Source organism: Chrysochloris asiatica, unplaced genomic scaffold, assembly GCF_000296735.1.
Source record: "Chrysochloris asiatica unplaced genomic scaffold, ChrAsi1.0 scaffold00140, whole genome shotgun sequence".
Lineage (NCBI taxonomy): Eukaryota > Metazoa > Chordata > Mammalia > Afrosoricida > Chrysochloridae > Chrysochloris > Chrysochloris asiatica.
The window spans coordinates 6,914,236-6,938,197 of record NW_006408658.1 but is presented as its reverse complement, the minus strand read 5'-3'; the positions used below and the strand labels follow the sequence as shown (position 1 = coordinate 6,938,197).

Sequence of the window (23,962 nt, the reverse complement as noted above, 5' to 3'; positions counted from 1 at the left end):
ATTTAGAACAATTCGTGACAGATAGTACTTTGTAGCTGTTAGTGGGAAAGAGTACTTTCTAGTCCCCTTAACAGCTTCCCAGTTATCCATCTAGAATATGCTGGGCACCCCCATTCCTCTCTCTTCTCTTGTAGAGAAGGCAACACTGAGAAGCTTGGGACCCATTTAAATGGTAAAATTCTGGTTATGGTTCTAGATTGGAGATCTTGTGAAAAAACAAGTAAGGGCTATGAATGTGTCCTAGGTTCACAGCAAAGTGTCAGAGCTTGAGAATTTGCCAAGTCTTTTATAAATGGGAATTGGGAAACAAAACAGTGGCATCCCCAGCCACGCCTAATAATTCACAAGACACATGTGGGGCTGTCTGTTTATTTAAACTGGCATTCAGAGGGCCCTCCTGTGGAGCACAAACTGAGTAACTGGGCACTCTGGGGCTGAACAGGGCTGTGATGTCCAGGTATCAGAGGTAGAAAGGATCAGCTGAGCAGCCAGAACAGCAGGACCTGGCTGAGCAGGAGAGGACAGGCCAGGACCCAGTGGGTCTCAGCTCCACTCATAGCCTCAGCATAGAATTCTGCCACCTTCTCATTGGGATTGCCCTGGGCAGGGTCAAACCACATTTGCATGCAGCGGCCACTCCCACGACTGTAGTTGCTGGTCTTGTAGGAGTGACTCCAGATTAAATCACACATGGCAGCAGGTGTGGGGAAGTAGAAATCAAAGCGTTGGCAAGTAGTTCCTACTGGGCACTGGTTATGTCCTGTAGGGAGGATGAAAGATTTTCAGCCACTGGGCCCAGAACTACCTCTGGTTCCACCAGCCCTCAAACCCCCAAATACAGACCCACGCCATAGCCCTTCACCTCCACCTCACCTGAGGTCCAGTTCCAGCCCTTGTGCCAGTTGGTCTTACAGGTGTAGGAGGTGCGGCAGTCCTCCCACCAGCGCTGACAGTCCTCTTTGCACAGGGGCACATCCAAGACCCGCTCTTTGCGCCAGCTCTGGTCCACCTGGAGAGCATTGGTAGAGAAGAAGAGCTCAGGCTTAAAAATCTCAACAGAGAAGCAATTAGAACTGGAGATGGAGGGAGGGCAGGGGAGCAGCCTGCAGAGATGTTTGGAAAGCTCTGCTCCTCTGCTGGGTTAGGTGCTAGGGAGGACACTTGTACCTGTTGGATCCAAGGCCCCAAGTTGGGGGAGCACTCATAGAAGCAGGTGTCCTGGATGAAGTGCTGCTTGCATTCAGCGTTCATCTTTCCACAGTGGTCCCAGTTGAATCTGTACAGATATGAAATGTCCTTGTGGGCTTCCTGGCTGATGTTTGTGTTGCAGCATGAGTTTTTCTTCCAGGGGCTGCACTAAATGGAGAAGACACAGGCATTAACTCCCACCTCCACAGCTGCCACAAAAGCCCCATGAGCACAACTTCTCCCCATCTAGTCCTTATTTCCCCAACCTAGTCAAAGGTGTTTGTGGAAGTTATTTGCTGTTAGGGAACTCTATTTAGAGGTGGGACTTTCAGAGATACAGATGTTACAAAATTTATTAATTAAAATTTTTATTGAGCTGTTTACTGTGGGTTAGGTACTGGACTGCTAACTGGAAGTGACAAATACCTCAAGGTGAGAAAGGGAGGTAAATAAATTGTATCCCCAGAATAGAAGTCCCTGGAGGCTGTGCATGATTGTTAGTCTACCAACAGAAAGGTTGGTGGCTTGAACTCAGCCAGAGGTGCGTCGGAAGAAAGGTCTGGTAATGTGCTTCTGCTTCTGAAAGGCCACACCCTCGAAAACTCTATGGAGGGTATTGTACTCTGAGACATGGGATTGCCATGAGATAGAATAGACTTGACAACCCAAAAATAAACAAAACTGTTACTTTAAAGTTCAGGAAAACTGCCCCATAGAGTTTCCAAGGTTATTCATCTTTACAGAGGCAGATTGCCACATCTTTCTCCTTAAAAGTGGTTGGTAGATTCATATCTTCAACCTTTTTATTAGTAGCCAAGTGCTTAACCACTGTACCACCAGGATGTCTTATACACTTGATAGCAACTGGTTTGGGTTATTCTCAGAATAGTTCCAATTCCAAAACACTAGGTACATACTTATTGAATGAAACCCTCAGCATAGAATTTAATATAAAAACAAAATATTGAAATTCACACATTTAGAAAAAATTAGGGGGTAAGATGGCAGAGTAGGACGCATTGAGCAGATGCTCTGCAACAAAGATAGTGTGAAACAGCTACACAGGGTGGTCCGGGAACACTTCAGAGGACAGGACAGAGAGATGAACTGAGTGCACACTGGAAGAGGAAGCCACACAGGAGCAGTGAGAAAGAGAAAATTGGGTGGACTGTAGGCTTGTCAGGAGTTTCTGCAAGTGGCTGTAGATAATACAGCCACCTACAAGAACAAGAAGTTGGCGGCAAGAAGGCTGCAGTTCTCCCTTGCTCCCATGCCCTCCTGTCAGCCAGAGATGTGACCAGCCTTGACCCCTGCCAACCCAGAAGCCAGTGGCAGCCCGCCACCCCCTACAAAGTCTCATTTCTACCTAGGGTTGGGCACTGAGCATAGCACACCTTTTCTGGAGACATATGAACTCACCCTGGCCTACACTACACCAATAGTGAACAGAAAACTGTATTTACAACTTCTATCTCTGCCATATTTACCAGGAGACTGCTGGTAAGTATCTGACAACACACCAATACAGTCATCGATTAAATATGACTGCAGCCAGAGTGCTCCTTGGAGGCCAAGATGGCCAAACTTCGTCTCTCATACTTTGGACATATTGTCAAGAGGGACCAGTCGCTGGAGAAGGATATCATGTTTGGTAAGGCAGTGGGACAGAGAAAGAGAGGAAGACCCCCAATGAGATGAATTTGCCAAGTGGCAGCATTGATGGACTCAAGTGTGGCAACAGTAGTGAAGTTGGCCCAGGATCAGACAGTGTTTCATTCTGCTGTGCATAAGGTCGCTATGGGTCGTTACTGACTCGATGGCACCTAACAACAACAGGATACCACAATGTCTCAGAGAAAATAGACAATTTCAGTTTACACCAAGAAATAAAACAGTATCTCACACAGGTCACCAAAATATAGGCAGAAACTATAGCAGAAATGATATCAGAACCATTTGAAAAGAAATGAGAAAGAATGTTACTTCAACGGATTGAGGAATGGTCAAGTACACTGCAGATTAAATCAAGAAAAAAAGTCAAAATTGTAGAAGAATTCAGGAAACAAACTTGAAAAACAATAAAAAGTAGTGATTAGAAAGTCAGATGATTAACAGTAAGACTTCAGCAATAGATAATCTATTGAAAGAGTAAAGAAGTAAGAGCGAATCAATGTGAGGTCGAAATACTGAGCTTGACGACAAAAAAAAAAAAATCTCACCCGCTAGAGGAACAGTCAGATATAAGAATTTTTAAAATCAAAATAAAGTCAAATATTTATGTGGGATACTATCAAGAGGAATAACGTGTGACTGGAATTCCAAAACAGAAAGAAAGAAAAAAAAAAAAAAAAACAGAGAGAGAGAGAATATTGTCTAAGAGTTGTTAGTAGAAAATTTCCCTAACATCATGAAAGGTCAGAAGAAAGCTATTCAAGAAGTTGAATGACCTCCAAACAGTTGAATGAACCACAAACACTAAGAGATACTATATATTACAATCAAACTTTTCAAAGACAAAGAAAGAATTCTGAAAGCAGCTCAGGAAAAATGAAAAGTTACCTATAAAGGAAAACCCTGCACGCAAGTAGGCAATGGGATGGCAAATATAAAACTCTGAAAGAAAAAAATTGCCAACCAAGAACCAAAATTGTCCATTAAATATGATGGGAAAATTAGGTCATTTTTTCAGACAAACAGAAATTAAAAGAATTTGTAGAAAACAGATCAGCCTTAAAAAGGGTTCTCTGAACAGAAAACCAACAACAGCAGACAACAACCTGAGACTAACATACATGACAAAACCACCCAGAATTCAAGCCAGATGTGGAAGTATTCAAAGTAAAACAGACCTAAGAGACTGGAAATCAAGAACCAGAGTTACAGTTGCAACAACAAAACAATAAAGTAAAAAGAGGGAATAATGTCAATACTACCCAACGCAATCAACAGATATAATGCAATCCCAATCCAGATTCCAACAATATTCTTTAAAGAGATGGAAAAAAACAATTACAAATTTGTATGGATGGGAAAAAGTCCTTGGATAAGCAAAGCATTGCTGAAGAACAAAGTTGGAGGCCTCTCACTTCCTGGTTTCAAAATTTACTAGATGGCTAGTGATTAAAACATCATGGTCTGATTGGTGACCACACACTGATACAATTTGATGGACTTGACCTACACCGACTGATGCAGTGACTCAAAAGAGGGAACAAATTCTTACAAGAAGAAACAGTCCCACCCCCTCCACACACAGAGTAGACAGAGATGGGCAACTTAGACATTGGATACCCAAATGGGGGGGAGGGGGGACTACAAAGGCAAGAAGTGACTGGCTTATAAGCTTTTAAGAGGGAATCTAGAGCTAGGGGGCATGGAGGAAGGCAGAATCTCCAGTGAGTAGTAGCCAATCTGTCTAGGCGGAGCTGATGAAATAAAATACAGATGGGTCACTTGTGATACCTTAGTGAATAATTGTTATCAGGACTGATTATGAGGGTTGGAAATATAAAGGTAGACGTTTTGTAGCAAGGAAGGGAGTGCCTAATTCTCCAGTCTAGGAGCGGAGGTCTCTAGGACCATCAACAGAGAACAGCCGAGAGCAGGACCCTACCCAGAGAAGCAGAGACGCCTGAGATAGAGACAGAGACGATGACGTGGAGTGATGAAGTGGCTGGGGACTTTGGATCCAGAGAGAGAGAGGGACTGTGTGCTGAAGACTGGGGGGGAGAGGGAAATGTAGGGGGCAGGTTTGTAGGATATATGTACCCTTTGGTCGGTTGATGATGCATGGAGGAGATTGGAACCATGGCAATGAAACAATACAAGATGGAATGAATGTAAAACTAAAGTTCTCTCATGTAAACTATCATATAATTCACAATAAAACATTTTAAAAAAATCATGGTATTGGTACAATGAAAGATACATAGATCAATAGAACAGAGTTGAGAACCCAGAAGTTAACCCATCCACATATAGCCAACTAATCTTTGAAAAGGGGCCAAATTACACTGAATGGGGGAGGAGGTTTTCTCTTCAGCAGATGATTGCTGGTAAAACTGGAACTCGGTATGCAAAAGAATGAAACAAGACCTTTATCTCACACCACATACAAAAACTACAAAGGCAATTAATGAAAAAAATAGGGACAAATTTAAGGGCTCTAATAAAGGGACACATAAAGTATCAAACATTGCAAAAATCACACAAACAAAAGATGTAATAAATGACTGGGACAAAATAAAAATTGAAATTTATGTGCATCAAAAGGTTTCATCAAATGAGTAAAAAGGGAGCCCACAGACTGGGGGAAAAAATGTTCACAATGATGTATCAGACAAAGGACTGATCTCTAAAATCTACAGGAAGCTACAGCACCTCTTTAAGAAAAAGACAAATAACCGTTAAAAAATAGGTACAGGTCAGGAACAGACACTTCACCAAGGAAAACATTCAGGCAGCCAACATGATCATTAGCCATTAGAGTGATGCAAATCAAAACAATGAGATATCATCTCACACCAGCAATAACAATGAAGTTCAAAAAAGCAGAGGACAACAAATTCTGGTGAGGGTGTGGAGAGACTGGGACCCTCCTGCATTGCTGCTGGGACTGTAAATTGGTGTAATCACTCTGGAAAGCAGCATGGTGTTTCTTCAGAGAATTGGAAGTAGAAATACTTAATGATCTAGCAGTTCCTCTACTTGGTATATGTCCACAAGAAATACGAGCCAGAACATGAGTAGATATACACACACCAATGTTTATTGAGGCACTATTCACAATAGCAAAAAGGTGGAGGCAGCCTAAGTGCCCATCAATTGAAGAATGGATAAACAAACTTTGGTTCATACACACAATGGAATACATTGCTACCTTGAAGAATAACAAGGAAGCAGCAAAACATGGCCGAACCTTGAGTACTTTATGTTGAGTAAAATTAGTCACAAAAGGACTGATTGCATAAGAGCATTATTGTAAAAGCTTAAGAAGAGATTTCTATACTAAAATAAAAATTCTTTGTTGGTTACCAGGGATGGGAGAAGACACAGTAAGACACATGATTAGTAGTGTATACTCAACCTTGGAACAACAGGGATCTGTGATACAGGGATCGAGGCATAGTCTGGGCAAAAGAGAGAAAATAATGGTAAAGTGCTTGACTGTCTTGTGGATGTTGGTTTCCTTTACCTACTATTGTAAAATAGACATTTAAGTGGGATGTGAAGGAATATTGGGATATATGATTACAGAAAGCTTATAAGCTCATCTTCAGCCTATAACTGTTTGGAATAGCTAAAAGGGGCACTAGAATTTGCCCAGTGAAATAGGCTTTTGTTAAATCTTTGTAGAGTATGGGGCCTTAGGTGGAATCCTGAGCCCCATCCAGAACCTTCTAAAGTGCGACATTCCAACTTGAAAGGACATGCAAACCAGCCTGGAGTGGTTAGAGGAACAGAAGATACTTCTTGAAAGAAATACCAGCATGCAAAAAAAGAAAAAAGCAGACTGTTTAGTTGTTGTAAGAACCAGCAAGCTCTTAACTTGGGAATAGTCAAGGCGAGAAAAGTCAGTCCATCAGGATAAACCCCTTTCCAATACTGAAACTCAAAGGGAACACATGAGCAGGCTTGTAAACTTGCTGGTAACCTTGTTGGTCTACTTGTGAGTATAAGTTGGGGAAAGGCAGCAATGAAGATATGGGCTGATTTTGACCATGTTTCATAGACAAGTGACAACCTTGAGAGGAGAGAGAAAAGAGAAAGGAAGAAGGGCTTGGGAACTCCCGAGCCCATGGACACTGACCTAGCCAGTTACAGCTGAGAGTGAAGAAGCCAGCTGATCTGAAGTTGGGGGAGGTGTACAGGAACACCCAAACTTGCAGATAGTACCTATTTGACCTAGCTTGTATAGCTTGCTGATCAGAACTCGACTAGAGGAAAATAAAGAAGTTTGATACAGAAAACAAGTATAAATTGCTACAATTTGATGAACTCGACCTTTGTTTATAGATGTAGTTGCTCAAAATTCCAACCAAGAGGGAAGTAGTAATCCCATCAAGGATCAAGCCTATTCCTTCAGTACATAGGGTTAATAGGGATGGGTAACTTAAACATTGGCTACCAAAATGGGCTATAAAGGCATGAAGTGGCAAGTTTTTAAGAGAGTGCTTAGTTTTAGAGAGAGAAGGGTAAGGTAGAATCCCCACTGAATAGTTTTCCTCTTATCTAGATGGGTCTGGTGTGGTAATGTAGGATAAAGCACTGGACCACAAGGTCGGTTTAAACCTCAAGGTTAGCAGTTTAAACTCACCAGTCGCTCCTCGGAAACCCTATACAGACAGGGTCACTCTGAGTCACAGCTGACTCAACAATACTTAGCAACACTAAAAATTTGACTAAACCTAACTCCTAGCCCTGCCCCTACTCTTATCCCTAACACTATCCCTAGTTCTAATTAAAAACACTAAATGAGATCCTAGGCATAGCCTAGACCTAGCTATAGTCCTAACCCTCACTCCTTACTCCTACTCACCCTCTTATCACCCAAGATAGTCAAGTTATACCACTGCTTGTCAGTCTGCAATTGCAGCAGTAGGCTAAGTGATTCAAATAGCTCCAACAAGAAACTCTAGTAAGTATCTGCTAAAACAGTCACGTTGATCATTTACATATTGAAATTACCTTCCCTTTTATTTAAAGTTATGACATCTTATTGAAGTGCAGCGTGGCATCAGGATTGGATGCCATGTGCAGATGATACAGTCTTGCTTGCTGTAAGCAAAAACGACTTAGAATACTTGCTGATGAGGATCAGGGAATACAACCGTCAGTGTGGATTGCACCTCAATGTGGGAAAAATGAGAATCCTCACAACTGGACCAGTGAGTGGCATCATGATGAATGAAGAGAGGACTGAGGTTGTTGGGGACTTCATTTTGCTTGGATCCATGGTCACAGTGCTCATGGAAGCAGCAGTCAAGAAATTGAACAACATATTGCATTGGGTGACTCTGCTGCACAAGATCTGCTTAAAGTGTTCAAGATGTCAGTTTGAGGACTGGGGTGCACCTGACCCAAGCCATGGTATTTCCAGTAGCCACATATGCATGTGAAATTTGGACAATGAAGACTTTAGAAGAATTGAATGCATTTGAGTTATGGTGTTGGCACACTATTGGACACTTCTGGCAAGATAGCACACTAGACAGACACACCCTCTATAACAAAGATATGAGAGACACCAATTTAAATAGACACAGATAAAAATCCTCGAATCCTGAACTTCAGAGTTGAGTTAAGGTTAGAGAAGTGAATTGAGTGCTTGCTGGGAGGAGAAGCTGAGCAGGGATGGCAAGAGAGGGGAGACTGACTGGTGAATGACCAACCAGCCTCGCCAGCACCATCTTGAACTTTTGTGAGCAGTTTCGGCAACAGAAGATTGCCTGGAAGAGCTGATTCACACAGGCAACCTGAAAGGTGCAGTTCCTTCTTTTCCCCACACTTCTCAGGTGACCAGAGGTGTGGCCAGCTCCCACCCTCATCCACCCCCAGGCCAGACCCCATCCTCTGGGAGTTTGAAGTCACATGGTCGGGAGTGTAAAGTGGGGGCCAGCTGTGAAGCACTGGTGCCTGGATTCAGGTGGGCTTGGCTCTAGACCTCCAGAATCTGAAGAGCCATCACATCAGCATTAGTCTATCAGAAACACTCATAACCAGCCACCCTGCCCCCAGATATCTTGTGGTCCTGACACTGAAACCAGTTTCATCAAGGGCTTCCAGGAACTACTTCCAGATTGAGTGCCCTGAACATCCGTAACACCTCCGCCTATAGGAAATCCATTTAGAGCCAGGACTCTGAGGTCACATCCCTCCTGCACTACCTCGTGAACTCCTTGGTTGGAAGAAACCTCCCAGAGTTTTCTCCTCTCTCCTCTTTTCATTTGTTTATTCTTTTTTCTTCTTCTCTTTCCATTCTCTTGAATTTTATCCTTTCTATGCCTGCTTTTTTATTGTTTCTCATTTCCCCTATTCTTTTCTTTCCTTTTCTCCCCTGATATTTCTTCACTACTCTGCTCTCGTTCTCTTTTCATCTTCCCATTCCCTGGTTTTCCTAAGTGTTTTTATTTCTTCCTTTTATTTTCTCTCTTATTTTTGTCTTCTATAACTTCATTTTCTTGTCCTTTTCTCTTTTTTTATTTACCTATTTTTCTTTATTATTTTCTCTTTTCATTGTTGTTCTGTTTTGTTTTCTTGTGTGTGGGAGGTTGGGTGGGGTTTGTCCTCTTCCCCACCCCACAGGAAACAGCAACCACACCCATACAGTCCAGCCACAACACTACCCTCTGGAGCTTCAACCACTAGGAATGAGCCAACACCTGCTCTTATACCACCTGACCAATGATAGACTGCAGACAACACTGGCCAAACCCACCCAAAACTGAGGTACACAAACATCAAACAAAGAATGGTACACATGTTCCCATTATCTAACTACACCCACAAGAGACAATTAGAGAAGAAAAAAAGAGAATTAGTGAGAGCCTAAGAACACATCAATATATAATCATCAAATAAATACAAATACAACACCACCACAATGTCCTAGAGACAATTTTAACTCACATGAAGAAATAAGATGCACAAATGCAGGACCAAAAATGTTTCTGAGGAAGAAAGGCTAATGGAACTAACTGAAAAATAATTCAAAAGAATATTTAGGTACCTTCAAAGGATTGACACAAAGATCATGGAAAGCAAGGAGAACACAGAAAACACTTTAGGGAGCACTACAAAAACGGACAAAATAAATGCAAATTTTGAGAAAAACACAAAACCTACAATTAGAAATTGAGATGATTTTAGAAATGGATAATACATTGGAAGGGCTAAGGAGTCAATTTAAAGCAATGGAAGACAGAATTAATGAGTTTGAAGATAAACTTGTGAACACTAATAAGCTAAAATAATAATAAAAAGAAAGAAAAAAATGGAAAGAGAGCCTAAAAGTTATGTGGGACACCATGAAGAGGAATAAGCTAGGGATGATCGGAATTCCAGAACAGAAAGAGACAATAAAAAGCAACAAGAAGGTGGCGAGGTGCAGTCAAGATGGCAGACTAGGTAGAAAGGCTGTGTGGAACCGCTGCCATAATATGGAAAACTGTAGAATTTGGTCCTGGAACTGAGTGTCAAATGAGGAATAGAGAAGTAGAATGAATGCTTACTAGGAAAGAGTTGAGAGCAGACGTGGCAAGAGAGGAAGTGAGCACTGAGCTGTGGCAGCAATGGGACCTGCCACAGCCATCTGGAACGTTTGTGAGCAGCTTCAGAGACAAGAAAACATTCATGTTGCAGAAACCTACCTATAGTTCTCAGAGACCAAGTTGCTATTCCCCCTTCTCCCCACCCCACTCCCATCCCACCTCTGGTTCCCCAGACTCCCCTGGTGAGCATACATCCTGAGGGAAGCTCCCACTTTCCAGCGGGTGGAAACCAGTTGTGAGTCCCATTGAAACGGGAGATGCTATCTGCAAATATTCCCATTTGGGTTGTCACTGTTACGAATCTGCAAAGTCAGCCCTTTGTTGTTGTTGTTAAGTGCCACCGAGTCGGTTCCGACCCATAGCGACCCTGTACAGGGTTTCCGAGGGTGTAAATCTTTACGGGAGTAGAAAGCCTCATCTTTCTCCTGCGGAGCAGCTGGTAGTTTCGAACCACTGACCTTAAGGTTCGCAGCCCGATTCATAACCACTACGCTACCATATATATGTAGTCAGCCCTAGCCAGGCCTATAATAGCTCTCGTTAAGAGAAGTGGCTGAACAAACTTGTGGGGTAGAGTAGAGAGAGGTTGTTGTTGTTGTTAAGTGCCGTCGAGTCGGTTCCGACCCATAGCGACCCTGTACAGGGTTTCCGAGGGTGTAAATCTTTACGGGAGTAGAAAGCCTCATCTTTCTCCCGCGGAGCAGCTGGTAGTTTCGAACCGCTGACCTTAAGGTTCACAGCCCGATTCGTAACCACTACGCTACCAGAGCTCCTTAGAGAGAGGTAGGAGGAACAGAAAAGAAAGACTGGTTATCTGTGTGGATCAGAGTAGCGCAGTAGGGCCATCTAGAACTTTCTCAAGGTGGCTGTGAAGGCAAGAGGCCAGTAGGTGGCGTAGAGGCATACCATTTATTGCAGGAGAGAAAGCAGTAGTCAGGTTTTGTTTTGGTTTTATTTCTTCTTTCTTTCATTAATTTATCTTTTTGCCGTGAGGAGCAGCTGGTTAGCTTGAACCGCCAACCTTGCAGTTCAGATGGCTTTGCAGTCTGGCACATTAACCCACAGCACCATACCAGGACTCAGGACTCCAGAATGATATAGAATGCTTATCTTCTTATCTTTCACAGTGTTAGGGAAATTTTCTTTCAATATCTGACTATATTCTATGTATCTTTTATTTTTTGGGGGTTTCTTCTTGTTCTGGAATTCCAATCACCACAAGCTAATCCTCTTCATGTTGTCCCACATGAATCTTAGAGGTTTTCTTCAGATTTTTTCATTCTTTATTTCTGATTTTTCTTCTAGCTTAATAGTATTGAGAGATATATCTCCAAGTTCACTAATTCTGGCTTCCATTGATTCGCATCTACTCCTTTGCCCTTTCAGTATAATGTCCATTTCTGATAATTTAGTATCAATCTTCTGGATATCTGTTTACAGGTTTTGTATTGTCTCCAATTCTATACCAATTTTATTTGATTACTCCTATAGCACTTTTCTGAAGTCTTCCTTGTTTTCCTGCACCTTTCTGTTGGTCATTCTGTTGGTCGACTTGACGGCACTTAACAGCAACATATATCATTATATATATAGTTGTTGTTGTTGCAGTACAAACGACTTTGCAGTTTGATGCATTATCCCACAGTGCCATACCAGTACTCCAGAATGATATATAGGTACCTCCCAATATATATATATATATATATTTGTTCTTGTTAAATACTATGGAGTCGGTTCCAACTCATAGTGACCCTGCACAGGGTTTCCGAAGTTGTAAATCTTTACGGAAGCAGAAAGCCTCATCTTTCTCCCACAGAATGGCTGGTTGTTTCGAACTGCCAACTTGAGGTTAGCAGCCCAATTCGTAACCACTACGCTACCAGAGCTCCATATATATACACCTCCAAATGACTGACAGGTGCAGGAAATACTAGTATGCTAGAAGAACAATCAGAATAAAGAATTTAAAAAAAAATCTAAAGAAAGCCTAAGAATTATGTGGGACACCATGAAGAAGAACAATTTACCAGTTATGGGAATTCCAGAACAGAAAGAGACAAGCACAGAGAAAATTGTTGAAGAGTTGTTGGAAGAAAACTTCCCTAACATCACAAAAGATGAGAAGATTGCCATATAAGAATCTGAATGGGCCCAAACAGAATACATTGCAAAAGAAAATGAAGACATATCAGAATCAAACTTTCTAAAAAGTCAAAGATAACTCAAGACTCCTAAGAGCAGCCCAGGGGAGGAGGGAAACAAAAAATTACCCACAAAGGAGAACCAATAAAACTAAGCTCTGAATTCTCAGCAGAAGTCATCCAGGCAAGAAAGTAATGGAATGACATATACAAAAATGTTCTTAGTTCTTTGAAGTAAGAACTAACAATAGCTGACAACAACCTGAGATTAACATACATGACAACACCACTTAGAAATCAATCCAAACATAGAAGTATTTAAAGTAGAACAAATTTACAAAACCGAAAATAGGGAATCAGATATATCAATGCATCTGTCAAAGTTAACTACAAAGCAAAAAGAGAAAATAGAGTAGATACAGAACTTCCAAATGGCAAGGATGTTAAATAGACTTCAAAATAAAACAAACTGTTTTCAGTAGGGAAAAAATTCATGAATTACAGGGTAACCTTTAAAAAAAAAAAAAATCTATCTATCTGTCTATATCTATATGTATAGATATGGTGGTGATGTGCCATGGAGTCGGAATCGACTCATAGTGACCCTGTGTAGGGTTTCCAAGGCTGTAAATCTTTACAGGAGCAGAAAGCCTCATCTTTCTCCCACGGAACAGCTGGTAGTTTCGAACTGCTGACCTTAAGGTTCGCAGCCCGATTCGTAACCACTACACTACCAGAGCTCTTTCTCTCTATATATAACTGCATATCAAAAGAAAGAAAGAAAATCAGAGAGATTTAGTAAACACTAACACAAGAGAAATTAAAATGACAAGAAAACACACAAACAAAATAAACTCAGCATAGAAAATTATGTGGAACAAAAAATACAGCAGCAACACAGAAAACATACAGAAAAATGGTATCAGTTCACACCTATCAATCATCACATTGCGTGTAAATGGACTAAATGTTCCAGTCAAAAGACAAAGAGCAGAATGGATAAGAAAACAGGATCCTTCAATATGATGTCTACAATAGTCATATCAAAAAGACACATCAACAGATGAATGATGAAACAAACTTTGGTACATACACACAATGGAATACTACAAAATGTTGAAGAATGAAGATGAATCTGTGAAACACCTCAAAACATGGTTGAACCTGTGGACATTATGCTGAGTGAAATTAGTCCATCACAAAAGGACAAACATTGCATGAGACCAATGCTGTTGTTGTTGTTATGTGCCATCGAGTCAGTTCCGACCCATAGCGACCCTGTATAGGGTTTCCGAGGGTGTAAATCTTTACGGGAGTAGAAAGCCTCATCTTTCTCCCACGGAGCGGCTGGTAGTTTCGAACCGCTGACCTTAAGGTTCGCAGCCCGATTCGTAACCACTACGCTAAGCTAAAAAAAAAAAAAAGTTTTCTTGATAAAAGAAACAATCTATGATGGTTAGGAGGGCAGGGGCAGGGAAGGAAAATTATTCATGGGCTAGAGGATTGGGCATGAATGATGGCAGGCAGTATATAGGAAGAGGGAGGTAGGTTAGCAGAGGAACAATGAAAGTAGAGGAAGACACAGGGAGGAATGCAATAATTAAAGTGAATAGAGGTAAATGCTGTTAACTGTTGGTACATGGAGGGGACTGTAAATATGTAATGAAGCGCTGTGATTTCTTGAATGCAAAACTGACTATCTGCTCTGTAAACCTTTACTCAATTCACAATAAAATGTTTAGTTTTTTTTTTTTAATGTCGCAGAGAAAATTGTTGAAAATCTGTTGGAAGAAAACTTCCCTAACATCACGAAAGAGAAAAGATAAGCATACAAGAAACTGAACAAACCCAAAATAGGAAAGAACACAAAAGACATTACACCAAGACATACCATAATCAAACTTTCCAAAACCTAAGTCAAGGAAAGAATCCTGAGAGCATCTCAGGAAAAACCACAAGTTACCTACAAAGGAAAGTCAATTAGACCAAGCTCTAATTTCTCAGCAGAACACATCCAGGCAAGAAGACAATGGGATGACATGTACAAAATTCTGAAAGAAAAAAATTGCCAACCACAAATCATATACCCAGCAAAGTTTTCTCTCAAATATGAAGACATAATACCCACTTGACCTGGCTTCAATGGCTGGATGATCATAACTCAACTAGAAGAAGAGGAAAAAAAGAGTAATCTGATACAATTTGATGAACTTGACCTACACCTATGGATGCAAAAGCTCAAAAGAGGGAACAAATCTTTGCAGCGAGGATCATTCCCACTCTCTCAATACACAGGGTAGACAGGGATAGGCAACTTGGACATTGGCTACCCAAAATGTGGGGGCTACAAAGGCAAGAAGTGACTGGCTTACAAGCTTTCAAGAGGGAGCCTAGATTCAGTGGGCATGGAGGAAAGTAGAATTTCCACTGAGTAGTATCCAATCTGTCTGGGTGGGGCTGATGAAAGGATATGAGGATAGATCTCTTGTGATACAATAGTGAATAAGTGTTATCAGGACTGACTGTGAGGGTTGGAAATGTAAAGGTAGACATTTTGTAGCAAAAGGAGGGGAGTGATTGACTTTGCAATTCAGGGCCAAGGGCCCTGGAACCATCAAGGGAGAAGAGCTGAGTGCGGGACCCTACCCAGAGAAACAGTGACTCCAGATACGGAGGCAGATCTGATGACTCTAGACCCAGAGAGGGAGAAGGTGTGTGTGCTTATGACTGGGGGCAGGCTTGCAGGGTATACCCTTTGGTTGGTTGATGATGCATGGAAGGGATTGTAACCATGGCAATTAAACCTTATACGATAGGATGAATGTAAAGCTAATGTTCTCCCATGTAAACTATCACATAATTCACAATAAAACATTTTTTTTTTTAATATGAAGGCAAAATCAGGATACTTCCATATAAACAGAAATTTAAATAATTTGTAATAACCAGACCAACTTTATAAAAAAAGCTAAGGGGTGTTCTTTGGACTGAAAACCAACAATAGCAAGACAACAACTTGAGATTAACATACTTGACACCACCAACCCAAACTCAATCCAGACATTGTTTTTAAATGCATTCAAGTCAGTTCCTAATCACAGCAACCTATATAGGGTTTCCAAGTTTTAACCGCCAACCCTGCAGTTCAAACTCATCTTGCAGTCCAGTCCTTATCCTACAGCACCGCACCAGAACTCCGGTTATAGAAGTATTTAGGAAACCAGATGCAATGATTTATAATGAAGTTAACCACAAAGTAAAAAGAGGGAATAGTGTAGATACAGAACTTCCAAATGATGAGGAAGTCAAGTAGGTTTCAAGATAAAGGGTAACCTCAAAGAAAATAAACATATCTTTGCATTAAAATAAAAAAGAGGAAAAGCAGAAAGACTATACCTATTGAATGGAGGTAAATACTATTAACCGATGGTACATGGAGGGGATTGCAATCATTGTAATGAAGCAAAGTATATGATTTGTTGAATGTAAAACTGATGATCTGCTCTGTAAACCTTCACACAGTTCACAATAAAAATTAAAAACAAAAAAAGTACTATGGACTGCCAGATGAACAAACAAATCTGTCTTGGAAGAAGTACAGCCAGAACGCTGCTTAGAAGCAGGGATGGTGAAACTTTGTCTCACATACTGCAAGAGGGACCAGTCCTTGGAGGACATCAGTAGCAATGGGCTCAAGGATAACAATAATTGATCATTGTTTAAGTCCAATGTTTCAGCCACTATCTCAATCCAACTCATTGAGGGTCTTCCTCTTTTTGCACTGACCCTCAACTTTACCAAACATGATATCTTTTTCCAGGGACTGGTCCTTCCTGATAACATGTCCAAAGTACATGAGATGAAATCTTGCTTTTCTCACTTCTTAGCAGCATTCTAGCTGTACGTTTGTTTGTTTTTTTTCTAGCTGTACTTCTACCAAGACAGATTTATTTGTTCTTTTGGCAATCCATAGTAATTTCAATATTCTTCACCAAAACACCATAATCCAAATGTATGAATTTTTCTCTGATCTTCCTTATTCATTGTCCAACTTTCACATCCATATGAGATGGCTGAAAATCATGGCTTAGGTCAAGTGCACCTTAATTCTCAAAGTGACATTTTAGCTTAACTCTTTAAGGCATCTTTTGCAGTGTAAATGCTAGATATGTAAATCAAGGAGCCTTACACCCAGCCTCATTACTAGAACTCTGCCTTGAGGCTGGCAGAAAGCAAGCCATTGTGTACATTGGAGGACCTCCTTCCCAATCCAATCTCCTATATCAACACCTGGGACAAGTTTTTCCAATCTCATTTCCCAAGCTGTTCTCTGGGCCTGCTTCCTTAGTTGTGTAATGTAGAAACTCATCAACTAAGGAGAGCTGTTGGCATTGTACTGAAAACATCTGGCACATAGTATGTTCAACACATGTTGCCTTTGGGTGCCATCAAGTGACACAGAACACCCCATATGACAGAGTAGAACTGCTCCATAGGGTTTTCTTGGCTGTAATCTTTATGGAAGCAGATAGCCAAGTCTTCCTCCTGTGGAGCCACTGGGTGGATTAAAATTGTCAACCTTTCAGTTGGCAGCCAAGGAGGACTTATTTCATTCAATGCATAGTCACCATAAGGAGATCGGTGGTCTCCTTATATAGGCATCCTTGCCTCCACCTTCTTCCTTAGCAATAACCATGTTGGGGCTTTGGACACTTCCATCTCCTGACTCCCTCTTTCTGAGTTAGCACCTCCCCACCCCCAAAGCCCTACTGAACCCACCTGGCCGTGCAAGTTATCCTCAGGGCTTGGCTTTTCCTTGTGGTGCTTGGCGTCCATGCAGACATTCAGAAGTTCAGTCCTGTCCTGCGTAGTCTTGAGCTGTGCACCCCAGCCGGGGGCCACCAACAGCAGAAGTAACAGCAGCTGGGCCATGCCTGACTCTGAAGGAAGAGCTGTGATCTGTGGCACCAAGAAACAGGTGAGAAGGTGAGGCCTCAAGGTATGGGAATCGTCCCAAGTGGGTGGGGCCTAGACAATAACGCCTGAGGCAGATAGCCTGCATAGTGGTTAAATTTAGTACTCAGCTGCTAACTGCATTTTGATTAGAACCCACCAGTTACTTTGTGGAAGACAGATGTGGCAGTTTGTTTCTGTAAAGTTTCACAGCCTTGGAAACCCTATGGGGCAGTTCTACTTTATCATATAGGATCAATATGAGGGGGTTGGAGTCCTGGTATAGCATTCTAGGATAAGCACTAGACTGCTAACTGCAAGGTTAGTGGTTCAAATCCAACAGTTGCTCCTTGGAAACCCTGTACAGGGTCTCTATGAGTTGGAATTGAGTCCAGGACACTTAACAAGAACTTGAGTTTGTGGGAGTGGATTACCAGCTCTTTCTCCTGTAGAACTACTGGGTGGGTTCGAATTGCCAGTCTTTCAAAAGATTGTTTCTGAAGGCCTAGGTTTGAACAGCCTGTGAAGCAGTTCCCTGTAGACATGGGGTCCCCATGAGTGTGAATCAGCTTGATGGCAACTAACAAGAACTATGACCTGGGGGATGGCACAGGGAGGGCGTTAGTTGGCTCCTGAGCCCTCAACCACAGAACTAGCCACCCTGCTGGCTTTCGGGACACTTTAATCTTTTGACCTCAGTAGCTGAACAGTGGGCAATGGTCCTTCTCACACAGATTGTTACCAAGGGTTTGTTGTTGAGTAGATTCCGACCCACAGCGACCCTGTATAGGGTTTCCAAGGAGCAGCTGGTGAGCTTGAACCACCAACCTTGCAGTTCAAACGACTTTTTTTTGCAGTCTGATGCATTATCCTACAGTGCCACACCAGGACTCCTACCAGGGGCCTTGTTGTTGTTAAGTACCGTGGAATTAGTTCCGACTCATAGCGACCCTGTACAGGGTTTCTGAGGCTGTAAATCTTTACGGGGGCAGAACGCCTCATCTTTCTCCCGCAGAACCGCTGATAATTTCGAACAGCCCAATTCGTAACCACTTCCTAAAATGCTTAGAGTTTCCCAGCAGTCCTCTCTGTCTTTCTCCTCTAACCCACTTACACAAAGGGTTTGGGAAAGCTCACCAGCCTCCCCTGCTCACAAGTCTTCCCTGAGCCTTACCTTGTCTCCGTAGTGCCTCTACTATCCTCAGGGCTTCAGCGTCTTGCCTGGGCCTCTTCGCTACAGCAGTGCCTGAACAGGACTGTCTCAGGACTAAGCTCAGGACTGACTGAACTGAACAACTCAAGTGCTCCTGGAGTGACTTCTTATTAGCTCTCCTCCTTCCCCACCCTTGCCCCACCCTTCTGAAATCCATTCTTTACTCCATTAATTCCAGTAGTCACTCATCTCTCATCGGATTCAGTCATACCCTCCCTCCATTGACTTCCTTGCTTTCACTGATTCCTCCCCCACCCCCCAAGCAGAGCCAGGTAAACCTTTATCTCAGGAAACATCAGATGATTCTTCAGATTAGGCTAGTTTGGGAAAACAAAGCTGGCAGTTTAGAGCACAGAGTTCCAGGTTAGCTTCCAGAGACTCATTCCTCACTCTACCTCCTCCTTGACCTTGGGGGAAAACTAATGTGAAGCTGTTTCTTTATCTGAGGATTAAGCGTAGGAACAAAAACTGGTCGCCTGTGGAGCTATGTAATCAATGGGCACTTATTGAGAGGGTGTTACTGTAAAGTGCCATCAAGTTGACCTTGTATACAGCTTTCCAGGAGCAACTGGTGAGTTTGAACCACCAACCTTGCAGTTCAACGCGTTAACCCGCAGCGCCACAGACATAACCGGAAGTCAAACAGCAGGGATCTCCCATGTGTAACCCTCAAATTTGGCGCTCCTGCACCATGAGCACTGGAATGTGAACCACAAGGCATGTGGTTCAAGCCCATCAGCTGCTCCGCAGGAGGAAGATGAGGCTTTCTGTTCCTGCAAAGATTTACAAGTCTCAGAAACTACATAGAAACCATATGCAGGGTCACCATGAGTTGGAAACGATTCGGCGGAACTTAACAACAACACCTTCACTGTGCTGGCCTTTACAAAATAATTGCAGGGGGAGGAGGATAAAGAGCTGGGAGTGAGGACCCCAATTGGATAGCAGTCTCTCTTGCTGTGACTGGTTTCTGGGGCCAGAGTTCTCCTCTCCTTGTGACCTACATAGCCCTCCAAGTCTCCTCTTCAAACCCTTAGTTCCATCTTCAAATCTTGATCTAACTATGACACCCTCACCCCAAGCTTGGGATTCCAGACTAGAAGAGCTGAAAAATAAGAGCCTTGGATTCCAGTCCAAGGATGGAGACAGACTTGTAGTTTACTTTGGTCTGGGACTCAGTCACCTCTTCTGGCTACTCTGGGGCTCAGCAAGTCTTTAATACATATGAGGAGTACCATAGAATGTGACACCTCTGGTAAGGGTGGGGAGCAGCATACCTGGGAGAGGCGATGGCTCTCAGTCTGGCTCTGGCTTCTGTTCTGCTCTGCACTCACCCTTGCCTCATTCCAGGGGGCAGCAGCGGTTTAGTGGCCTAGGAGACAGGCAGTCGGGCGGGGAGTGGGAGTGGAGCTGGGATCGGCCGAAGGCCACTCAGCAGTTAATTATTGCACGTGGGTACCAGCCAAGGCTCCATGGGGGGTAGGAGCAGTAGATTAATAGTGTAGGCCTAAAACCAGTGACCAAGCTCCACTTATCCTTTTTTCTCTCAAAAGCTCAGGTATTATAAAAGCTTGCTGTCTGAGCTGTTGGAATCATTTGAAACAATTTGTCCATTTCTACCCGCCACTGTCCCCGCTACTGTTCTATAGATGAGAATGACATCCAGAATGGCAGAGCACAGATACAGAGAAAGAACACGGAGATCCCAAGTCCCCAACTTTCCTCCAACCCTGAGTCCCAGGGTCCTCTGGCAGCATAAACACACATTTTCTGAATTTTTTTGACCAGGGCCTCTGGTCATTCTTCTCAGTCTACCCGCCCCCACCCTCCCAAATCCTCTCTACTGTTTTAGGCTCAGGATTTGATATAATTTAGATAAACAAAACTAGTCCCCACCCTCACTCATCCCTATCTCTAGACATTGCCAAGAGCATCTTTCACTTTCCCCCCACAAGAACATGGTAATCCCTGGTGAGAAAAGGGGAGAGGGGAGGAACACATTTTAGAGGGAGGAAATGCCACTTTGTCAAGGTGTCTGTGTTTGGCCCAAAGGGAGGTGAGTGTAGAGGTTAGGGCATAGAAAGTGCCTGGGGTGGAGAGTGTCTCAGTTCTCTAGTACTGATATAACAGAAATACCACAAGTGGAAGGCTTTAACAAACACGCGTTTATTCTTTCACAGTTTAGGAGGCTAGAAATCCAAATTCAGATTGTTGGTTCTGGGTGAAGGCTTTCTCTTTGTACACTCTGCAGAAAGATCCTTGTCTCCTTTCAGCATCTGTAGGCTCTACATTCTTTGGACTCTTGGCATCAATATTGCCCTGGATCTAGGAGCTTCACAGTACAGGGATCCCAAGCTCAAAGAATGCACTGCACTCTTGGCTCTCCTTTGTCAGATTACTTCTCTCTCTTTTAATCTCATAAGATAACTGCAAGGTCAGCAGTTCGAAACTACCAGCTGTTCTGCAGGAGAAAGATGAGGCTTTCTGCTCTCGTAAAGATTTACAGCCTTGGAAACCCTGTACAGGGTCGCTATGAGTCAGAACCGACTCCACGGCACACAACAACAACAAGATAAAAGGTTTTGCAAACCACAGCCCTGGGAACCTCCCTGACATCAGATCAGAGTTATAATGGGATTAAGGATATAAAGGGATAAATCCAGGCTTAATCCTTGTATTGTTTTATCATATGGGATCACATAATGAGGGATCATCACACCTCTGCCGCACTGCAGCACTACATAACTGGTGGGGAGGAGGTACAATTCCTTCCATGACAGAGGTTAAGGAGTACGAAGGGTCTGGGTTGGAGAGGTTAGGGCACAGGGAAAGGATGTGGGTTGATGCAGATGTGGGAATCAGAAGTCTAAGGATGGTAGTGGAAACTCAGAGAAATAGAGGTCCAATCCCTTGGGGAATGGTCAGTGAGCAGGAGAGGAACTAAGAGCCAGAGAATGAAAGTCAATCAAGAAGGATGACCTTAAAGAAGTCTGCTATCTGGAATCTGAGCCTCAGCTGAATCCTGAAACAACCAAGATGCTAAGTGCTCTGAAGATTGGGGATCCTCTTGCTTCCCTTTTCACTTTACCCTGCTGGCTTTATAATCAACCTGCTGAAGACAGACATCATGCTTGGTAAAGTACACGGTCAATGAAAAGGAGGAAGACCCCATAGCAACAACAATGGGCTCAAACACAGTAACATTTGTAAGGACGCCACAAGACTGTTGTGTTCAGTCATTCTCATGTAAATATTTAAAACATTACTACACATGTTTGTGGAGTCCTTGTGTGGCGCTATGAGTTAATGCACTGAATTGCAAGGTCGATTTGAACCACAAGGTCACCAGCCTTTCCTGGGAAATCTTATACAGGGTTTCTATGGACTTGATGGCACTAAATAACAAGAACAATTGATTGGAAAAGGGTGGGACAGAAACCTAAAAATGCCTGACAGGCAGGGCCTCCCAAAGCTGACATCCTTGTCTGCCCCCACAGCATCCACCCCTGCCCTAGGGGCTGATCATTATTTAACTTTATGGGCCCTTTCCTAAGGCTAGAAAGTTTGCCCCCACCTCCCTGGTTGCCTCCCTGGGAGCTTATCTTCTTCCAGAATGGACGCTGATTAGCCATCAGCATCCTGTCAGACTCAGTCTGCAGGCTGCCTTGAGACCTGGCCAAAGCAACTTAAAGGTGTTGGACCCAGAGGGGTAGGACTCCAGACTGCAAGGAGCTGGGGGACATCTGGGGGACAGTGGGTTGGGGAGAAAGTTGAGCTTTTCCTGAGATGTTGCATATCTTCTATCACCTATTCTCTCACAGGTGAAAGTGGAGAGGCTAGGATTCAGATCTGAGTCTGAGCCTGGCTTCTTTCAAGTAGCAACTTCAGGAGAGACTCTCCGAACATCAGGTCTACTGTTCCCTCTCTGGCCATATCTCCTGCTCACACCCCACACATCTCCTGTCTCCACTACTCAGAAATTCTGTTTGCACTTACATTACCCCTATGCCTTTGTACTTGCCCAGACCCTCTCTCTGGAATGCATTTTACCTTCTTCATTTTCTGCTTGGCAAACAATTCCTCTGCAAGTCTTCCCAGACCTCTTTGGGCTTCAATAGAGCAATACCATCTCTTTATAAAAAACCATTTGTAATAGATCCATATTTGTGACCATTCCAAAGACAGGTGGCTGAACGGAATGCAGAAATTATCAAATAATATCATTAATATTATATCCAAGTAAAATTTTGCTGAAGATGATTTTTATATGATTGCAGCAGTACATCAACTGCTGCAAATTCAAGACAGTCTTAACCCACCAGCCGCTTTTCAGAAGAAAGATGAAGTTTTTTGTTCCTGCAGAGATTTACAACCTCAGAAACCCTATGCAGGGTTGCTATGAGTTGATACTGACTTGATGGTACTTAACAACAATGCCAGAATTTCAATCCAGATTCATAAGAAAACATGGAACAAGGACTATCATTGCTGACGTTAGGTGGTTTGTAACTGAAAGCAGAGAATGCCAGAAAGTTGTTTACTGTGTCTTATTGACTATGGAAAGTCATTCAACTGTGTGAAGCATAATAGTTTGTGAATCACATTACAATGAACAGGAATTCCAGAACACTTAATTATGTCCATGTGGAACCTGTACATAAACCAAGAAGTAGTTGTTTGAACAAAACTAAGAGTTAACTGAATGGTTTAAAAATCTGAAAGGTGTGTATCAGGGTTGTATCTTTTCACTATACTTTTCCAATCCCTTTGCTGAGCAAGTATTCCAAGAGCTGTACTATCAAAGAACAGTGAGACATCGGGATTAGAGAAAGGCTCATTTACAAACTGCGATATGCAGATAACACAATTTTGCATGCTGGAAGCAAACAGGATTTAAAGCATTTACTGAAGAAGATCAAAGACTGCAGTCTTCAATATGGATTACACTTCAATGTAAAGAAAACAAAAAACCTTCACAACTGGACCACTAAACAGCATCATGATGAATGGAGAAAAGATTGAAGTTGTCAAGGATTTCGTTTTACTTGGATCCACAATCAACACACAGGGATGCATCAGTCAAGAAATCAAACAACATATTGCATTGGGAAAATCTACAAAAGACCTCTTTAAAGTGTTAAGAAGCAAAGATGTCACTTTGAAAACTAAAGGACACCTCACCCAAGTCATGGTATTTT

The 23,962-nt window shown here is 42.6% G+C and overlaps 1 protein-coding gene across 1 annotated transcript; it reads right to left on the bottom strand.

Moving 5' to 3' along the window:
• Positions 1-476: 476 nt before the first annotated feature.
• On the bottom strand, positions 477-17,530 carry LOC102837249 (folate receptor alpha-like). The gene is made up of 4 exons (XM_006870262.1): positions 17,378-17,530; positions 1,168-1,356; positions 874-1,009; positions 477-760 (listed from the first exon to the last, which is right to left on the bottom strand). The coding sequence occupies exons 1-4, from the start codon at positions 17,528-17,530 to the stop codon at positions 477-479; spliced, it is 762 nt and encodes a 253-aa protein (XP_006870324.1).
• Between the last annotated feature and the right edge of the window lie 6,432 nt (positions 17,531-23,962).